This window comes from Nematolebias whitei, chromosome 2 (assembly GCF_014905685.2).
Source record: "Nematolebias whitei isolate Nwh7 chromosome 2, NemWhi1, whole genome shotgun sequence".
NCBI classification, from domain to species: Eukaryota; Metazoa; Chordata; class Actinopteri; order Cyprinodontiformes; family Rivulidae; genus Nematolebias; species Nematolebias whitei.
Window position 1 is genome coordinate 17,422,512 of NC_056499.1, and position 8,603 is coordinate 17,431,114.

Sequence of the window (8,603 nt, forward strand, 5' to 3'; positions counted from 1 at the left end):
ATACACAATTTTGTCCCGACATAACTTATCAAACTCGCATTCAAACGTTAGCAGTCATTACCTCCATGACCTCCCCTTCTCTTTTTTTTTTGAAGGTGGTGCATGTGGCCATGTAAACTGCCTGAAAGCATCTCACAGCTGAGACTGGAGAGCTGAGGCCATTACCCATAAAGCCATTGAATTTATTGGAAACATGTTTGTGTAGCATAAAATCCCACTGATCTTTGGCACAGAAATGTTTTCAGCTCATTCCCGAGTCCAAATTATCTTCTGTGCCACATTTAAATTCACTTTGCATTCAAAAAAGATTTGCTCAAAGTATTAAATGATATTCAGATGGATGTACACCACCACCACCCTATGACCCCCCCCCCCCACACACACACACACACACCACATGTATGTCTGTGGATAGCAAGAAAAATTGAGATTTAGAAAACTTGGTTATTGGTTCTTTTCTTTAAAAATCGGTGTGGTGGAACATACTGGCAGCATTTAAACTTATGTATGTCTATTAACCATCTTGTCACTTTATTTTCCTATAGGGTACCCCCCCCCCCACCCCACCCCACCCCCTTTTCATTCTGTTTTAATACCTATCCCACTGGGAACATTTCCAGCTTTTACAATGACAATAAGCTTTTTTAAAATTCAGGGAGAACTCTGCTAATGGAATCTAACCACAGACAACCTCAGCCAATGCTTTGAGTCTTAGACTGATAATACACTAACCACATACTGGCTTAACCATGCCCTCAGGCATACTGCTAAGAGACAATGTGAATAGAAACAGTTTTAGACAATGTCTATAGTCTATACGACTGCAGGAAGACTGTGAATCAGTTTTCATGAAGTGATGCTCACTGACATTTAGGTGAGCAGAGAAACCAGGACACGATACAAGCTATGATAAACATATGTACATCTAATCTAATTTAATCTAATTTGATCTAATAATTATTATATATCTTAAAAGTATTGTCAAGTGTAACCCATCTGGTCTCGCTGCAGCCAACACTGGTTTTCAGTTACACGTGAAAACATACAGATGGATGTCTTGCATCTGACCTTTTTTTCTGGTTTCAAAATCAAAACTGTACTAAAATCTTCAAAGTTCATGCTCAATAATCCAAGTAAAAAAATCCAACAAAGTTAAGTCAGGTCCTCTGGATGGTTTCTTTTGTACTAAAAACTCTTTTTTATGGGATTTCTTTGTATTTTGTGCCACAGTCGTTATTTACAGTGTGCCGCAACAAATGAATGTGTACGAAAGCCAAGGTTGGCTATCACATACAACTGTAATTCAATGTGGTGGATTATTGAAAAGGGTTAGCAGAGGCTGCATTCATCTTATTGTACCTCTGCTTCTCATGCTTTCTTTCAGATAGCTACCGCAAAAGCAGAACCATCAACACGAACAGAGAACATAGTTAATAACCCCCTGAAGGGATTGTATTACTTCTTACGCAAATGTTTAATAAATCTAAAAGGTAGGGCAAAACCTTGATGGTACAATTTAGCAAGATAGTGGGTGAGCCAAGAATTCATATACATTCACTTTCTCTTTTTATGCATTGACAGGTGTGCATGGCTAGATCAAAATCCAGCTAAACATGTAAGATGGCTCATTGACACACTGTGGAAAAAAGGGCTTTGGATCTGCAGAACTTACAAGTGGACAGTAGCTGCTAAAATGGTCAGATCTGTTCTAGCTTGTGCAAGTCTCATGAAAGACACTGTTCAACGTTTTTGAGTCAAACACAGGAAAGTAATGAAGTGACCATCACAAAATAAAATGTTTTTACAAACCAAGTCAAGGATAGGGTCACATGTTTAAACCTAAACTGTTTCATTATTGTTTGTTATGTGCAATTTGTATTGCTGAACGTAAGCAACAATACAATATTTATGTAAAAAATGGTAAAAGGATTGTATTGTACTTATATAATGCTTTTCTATCTTATCAAGATACTCAAAGCACTTTACAATACAGTCTGTGCCCTCACTTACCTCCACACACCTGTACAAAGCTAATCAGAATCTATAGAGACTAATCATTGCTTTAGATCACATTCAAACAATAATGGGATACAGATCAGAGGCAATGAGAGGTTTGTTGTCTTGCCAAGGAACACTTCAACATGTGAATGCTAGTGGAATCAAACCCCCTTCTCTCCCATTGGATGACGACTGCTCTAACCACTCAGCCACAACTGCCTAAATGGAAGTGATCACTACAACCAGTGGCTTAGATCAAGTAGTCTTATACTGTATATGAATTGGTTGAGGTTACGCTATTTTAATTATTGGTTTTGAGATAAGAAACATTTAATGTAAAAGTAGACATAGTATACATGTACTGTGGGCAGACAGCTTCTGATTACTGTACTGTATCCACTCCAGTATTTATCTGTTTTCTTGTACATGTGCGAACCCATAAATGACTTGCACCCAACACACACACGCACACGCAAACACACAGTCAAGAAAAAGAAACAGAAAGCATACTTTCACATAGTCTCCATCTTGCAAAGAGAAACTCTCAGCTTTCAGCATGATTCCTTTGCCCTTTTCAGTGTTGATGCGGTAGATGCACTCATGGTTGTTATCATAGTTGGAGGGGAAATTTGGAGAGAGGAGAACACCTTCTGGTCCACGTGCAGAAGCCCCGCACTCCGCTACAAGGAGAGAAAGGAAATGATAGAGGAATAATGCAAGTCAAAATGGGATTTTTTTTTCTCATAAATATCTTCTCTTACCTTTAAATCTCATTCAAACATGAAGAAGGCAGGACATTGTAATGCAACATAACCCCAAAACTTGTGTAACTTCACTTGGACTGATTACAAGAATATTTATATTAGTTATAATAAAAATAGTCTTGGAGGTAATCACATAATGTACTTTTTTTTTAAATAAAATATCTAAAATACTCATAAATGCAAGAGCAGACTTTAAAAAAACAAACATCAAAACTAACTCAAAACTACTACAAAAGATCAGAAACAAGGTCAAACACACACACACACACACACAAAAAAGAATAAAGCAGAATGGGATTAATTTTGTTAGGAAAAGCTGCCATTAAACATCATGCAGTATTATCTGGCAGGTGCAGTGCCTATCAAAGTTAAGGAATTTAAATGAGTGGTTCTCTGTGCAAAAATAGTTTTGTCATATGTAAATTAGGAGAGGGGGTAGAAAGAAAGTTGAGCAGGGTATTAGCTCCCTCTAAGCAGGACCAACAATTCTTGGAAGCGGAAAAAAAGTGGAAAGAAAAATAATGAGACACATGAGAGAGAAGGTGTTGTAAAAATGTTAGATTCCTTTTATATCACATCTAAACTAAATTAGAACATCAAACTATTTATTTTGTCTGTGTTTTGTAGATCTTAAAGCAAGATATGGAAGATGTATAATGAACAGAAGGATAATACAGCAGCTATTTTTAATAAAGCTGTTCTAAATGGAAACTAATACCAAAGTGGGTGAATAAAAAAAAATAAAAGTTTAAGTAAAGGGAAAGGGATGAAAAGGGAACTGGAAGGACAGCCAAACTGAACCAAAGAAGACTGCATGAAAATAAACTAGAAAAGAAGTGGACAAAGAAAAGATGAAGATTTAACACTTTCCGAAAAGCAGCTAATACAATATTTGTCTCGACAAATGCGGTCAAAATTCAATACAAGAGGAGAAAAACAAAGAGATGAACTATTTTTAGATGGAAATAAAGAGAAATAATGACAAAGCCAGCACTTGTTAGCAGCTGCTGTTGCTCAGCTTCCTCTCAGTCAGTCAGGCCTGATCTCTTGACAGATAATGCTATCATTGCGTTTTCACTCTGCTCTCTCTAGAGCTTGAGAATTACCAGCATCCACCAACCAGACTCTCATAAATTACCAGCAGCAACCTAAGAAGCACTGATAGGCATCAAAATCCAGCAAATTACAACCTGCTAACAGAAAATCTGCGCAAATAAAACCAACAGACAGTCAGTCACATACCAATGAATTACCACTGTGTTCACAATTAAAATCCTGGAAAAGTACTGGTTATTCACCTCTGTAGAATTATTTATGCAGTAAAGATATTTATTTGAAACAGAGGACAAAAGAAATACCGTATTTTTCGCTGTATAAGTCACACCTTTTTGTATAAATTTGCAAGTCCTGCGACTTATACACCGAAGCAACTAATTTACCCCCCCCCCCCCATATTTATAACCCAATTTTTGATTGAGATCTGACAATTTCATTCATTCTGACATGGGAAATACTGAACACTACAATTTTCAGCCGTTAGATGGCCATCAAGTAATATGGCAAGCCAAGTGTCTCATTAATAGGTAAAATTGGTTATTAATGAGACAATTGGCTTGCCATACCAAGGCACCTTCATCTCGCTTCGGAACTCATGGAGCAAACGTCAAATCAGCTGCAATTCGCCTTACCACCCAGGCGAAATGCAGCTGATTTAACCATTAAAGTGCATTTATTTAGGAAAAAATAAACTGAGACACACCTTTATTATAATGTTGAGCAAACAAATAATTGTTTTTAAGTGTTAATCTTGTTAAATTCTTGTTAAAATCCTCTCATGCATGCTCCCGCGGCCACCATTTGGCAGCCAATTGGTTTTTGGCACAACTCCAGCCCACGTTTCCAGGTGGTCAGCATTGATGCATAATAAACGTGACACGTCAGGGGTGATGCATAATAGATGCAACTTATATGGCAAAGCGACTTGTGTGTTTTTTTCCACTTTATTAGACATGTTTGGTTTGATGTGACTCATACGGCAGTGTGACGTGTACGACAGCAAGTATTGTGAAATTAGTAGCAAAATGAAATGAAAAGCATGATTTACCAAGTGAGAAAAGTTGTATTCATCATATTCATAAAATAAATCTGTTCCATCACTGAATAAGAGTCATACCTATACATCGTGGTAGGGTGTTGCTCCAAACTCGCCTGCCACCTCCAAGGCAAGTGATCTTACTGTTTCCCTCAAGTCTGTAGCCTTGGAAACATGAGAAAGCCAACGAGTCTCCAACTCCAAATCTGAATCCCATTCTCCTGCTGAACGCCGGTACACCAGGATCTTCACAAGGCTCCAAGTCATACTCTGTAAATACAATAAAGACAAATTACACTGTTGAAGAATTTTACCTTTAGCATTACTGTTATTGTAGTGTATGAAACTGTTCACTAGGATTCAAGATATCTGGATGTGGCTGTAAAAAAAATCAGGTACTTCTTGTGTAGTGCTCATACCTGAGAAAGTAATGTTAAATCCTTCATAACTCATGGAAAAATCAGATATAAATCGTAGCTGCACACTGTAGTTCCCGTAAAGACCAGCTTTAACACTAGGAGGAAGTACTGAGCCAGTGAGCCGAGCCACTGGAACCTGGAAGTTGCCATCTTCAATGATGGACAGGTAGTCGTGGTTCTCTTCCAGATGGAAGGTGTGGAAAATCAGATGGACTCCTAGTTGTATAGATGTCAGCATGGATTGTATGGTGAGATGAAAAGAGAAATACATAAATGAACAGATTAAATGCAGAAATTTAGACAAAAATACACAAACGTCAACGTAAGTACAATGAGGACAACATTGAGAAACAAGTTCTGAGGTAAAACAGAGTTGACACTAAACAAAGACTTTAAATACTTTAAAGATGTGCATTTTTTTTCTGTCTGGCTCTCGCTCAAGGAGGTTGCTCCTGCCTTCCCTCCCCTGTTCTCCTTCCTCCTTCTTCGCTCTCTGTGTGTCTGAAGCGCCTAGTACACATCTTCTGAACAAAAATTAAGATTATGGATCTGGTGACCTGGACTTTCAACGCAATCAACAAAATCTTTTCAACAAAAAAACAGTGTCCTGGAGAACCTGTTTGTCTGGCTGAGACTCACATTGTGGCATACGTTATGAATTCGTGGGGAGTTTGGCAGCTGATGTGCCTCTCAGTCCTGTCTCAGGAAGATGCTGAATATGTTTATATATTTAGATTTATGATAGCAGGGACTCTGCTTTTTGGCATCAACAGGGCTCTGTTTTATCAACTTTTGAAGAAGACATTGGCAGCATTTTCAGCCATGACAAAGCTTCCGAGTCAGTATGAAGGTTTGGTTCATGCTATGAGTACTCAAAATCAGCTGATTTAAAAGCTAAACCATAAGATTGAGGTGATTTCTGAGAATCACAGGCCACCTGCGGCTTCTGGGACTCGTCAGCATGGTGGGATCGACCTTGAAGGAGGCTCATAACATGGATCAATGGAATGGATTCCCATAAATCAGGACATTTTTAACCATAAAGTTCCAGAATTACTCAATGATGAGGAGGAAAAACAATCTGTCTGCCTTGAAGAAAATCAACAATTGAGACTTATCTGAATCTGACTCCCTAGTCTGGCCTCGGATACGGGCCAACTATCAAATTTCTCCTGGGTCATGGGTAACTAGGGTCAAAAGCTTAATTTATTGCAACCCCCCCCCCCCCCCCCCCCCCGAGAACTTATGTGCAGGCTTATCAGAACTGCCGGCTGAAACAACATCATCAGAACTGTGGCCTATCTGAAAAATGCTCATGGACAAATCTCAACACCTTGACGTCAAATGCATATGTAATCATGTTTTTGAATGTGCTTGCTGGTAGAGTTTTTTGATGTTTCAAGTCGTGTCCTGATCTTTTTTTTTTTTTTTTTTTTTTTTTTTGTAATACCACTGTCTATCCTCATGATTCTTCCCTTTTTTCTAAAAATATTCTGATTAAGTTCCATTTTGTGGTAATGTTAAATAGCGCATTATGAAATGACTGCTAACAAACAGAACAGTGTTTTCCATAATACAAATAGGATTTTTATTGTGTCTGTGTATTACTGTCCTTACCTTTTCCATGAGACACCTCTATAGTCCAGGTACAGTTAAGAGAGTTTGGGTAGAAATCCGGAAAGCCAGGAGAGAGAATCGTCCCAGTTTTACCAAAAACATAGCCTCCACAAAGAGCTGGAGAAAAACAAGACAATATATATATATATATATATATATATATATATATATATAGTTATATATATATAATTTGTGAGAACCAACACACATTTTGCTGTGAACTAAAAAAGGCGTGAAGTCCTAAGAAATGTCTGTGACTTTTTGGACCCTAAAAGAAAGATGTATTTTCAGTCTGGTTGCGAGGTCACCACATAATGATGATGATTCTATTAAACAAATGGTCCAGACTTTAAGAGCTGAACTCTTTCAACCAAATTTAACCTTCATCCAAACAACATTTTTTTCTCCTTTTGCAAACATATATAAATACAACTATTACTTGGAATGTTACATGTTGGGAAAAACATGAACAAAATTTGTTATATATATATATATATATATATATATATATATATAAATATATATATATATATATATATATAGATATAAATTGCCTTAAGAAATCAGTATAATTATTGCAAATAAATCAATAATGTTTTATAAACTTATGGTTCAGTTGCATGCACTAGTAAATAGACAAAGAAAAGAAAATTATTAAAATATGCAATCTAACCTTTTCATTTCTTTTTTATAAAGAAGAATTATATGAATTTCATAATGTTGTTAAATAATAAAATGCATGCCAATGAAATATTTTTTGAATGCTAACAATTTGTTTAAAAAAAAAAAAAAAAACTCTTGTACAAGTAAAAGCATTAAACAATTAAGGCTTTTTTTTATTTCAAATGTCCATGTTTTAGAAATGAATGCAAAACCTTAGTAGTTGTACAACAGAAAGAGATAAAAGCTGTAAGATTTAGATAGACTATGACAGAGTTAAGATGGGAAAAAGGTGAACTACTGATGTTCGTTTTACAAAACACCAAAACCTGCATTTACATTCACCATGTTCTTCTTGCAAAGCAACCTTCAACATAAAATTTTAACTGTCAGTATTTATTACACACCTGCTGTGATAATTTTGCACAATAATATGTGAACAGAGTGATCTTTGCTTCGTCCTATTGCATATGTATTTGAGTAGATTTCAACTTCAAAGTGGACATTTTGGAGAGGTGAATATTTAAATAGATCACACAGGCTCATTTACTAAACTTTGCACAACTCAGTCTCCATGTAACTACTCCATATTTTAAATTTACATGAAAACTTTTCTATTTTGTGCCTGTTTTGATCGTGAGCTACAGGATGCACGGGTGCTGTAAAACACCAATACAGCAATACATTTTACAAGATGTTCCATTTTCATCATGTTTATCTCATAGACTTGCATACAAGAGGAAGATGTCATCAGATTTTATATTTACATATAATAACATAAGGAAGAAGGAGCATTACTAGCTGGAGAAATACCAAGGGCTGAAAGAGGAAATACAGAAGTTATGGAGAATCCAAACATTACTAGTCCCAGTGGTCAATGGAGCACTTGGTGCTGTGACCCCCAAACTGGAAGAGTGGCTCCAACAGATCCCCGAAAAAACCTCAGAGATCTCTATTCAGAAGAGTGCAGTCTTAGGAACAGCTAAGATACAGCACAAAACCCTCAAACACCCAGGCCTCTGGTACAGGACACGAGTTTCCACCACCCAAGTG

At 36.8% G+C, this 8,603-nt stretch overlaps 1 protein-coding gene across 1 annotated transcript in view; it reads right to left on the minus strand.

Moving 5' to 3' along the window:
- The window catches only part of LOC119425923 (CUB and sushi domain-containing protein 1), a 432,525-nt gene that overhangs the window by 133,033 nt on the left and 290,889 nt on the right, over window positions 1–8,603 (minus strand). Inside the window, exons 20-23 of the mRNA XM_037693482.1 lie at window positions 6,891–7,007; window positions 5,274–5,489; window positions 4,936–5,124; window positions 2,509–2,678 (exon numbers count right to left, since the gene is read on the minus strand). Coding sequence (XP_037549410.1) covers window positions 2,509–2,678; window positions 4,936–5,124; window positions 5,274–5,489; window positions 6,891–7,007 — 692 coding nt within the window. The remainder of the gene's footprint in view (window positions 1–2,508; window positions 2,679–4,935; window positions 5,125–5,273; window positions 5,490–6,890; window positions 7,008–8,603) is intronic.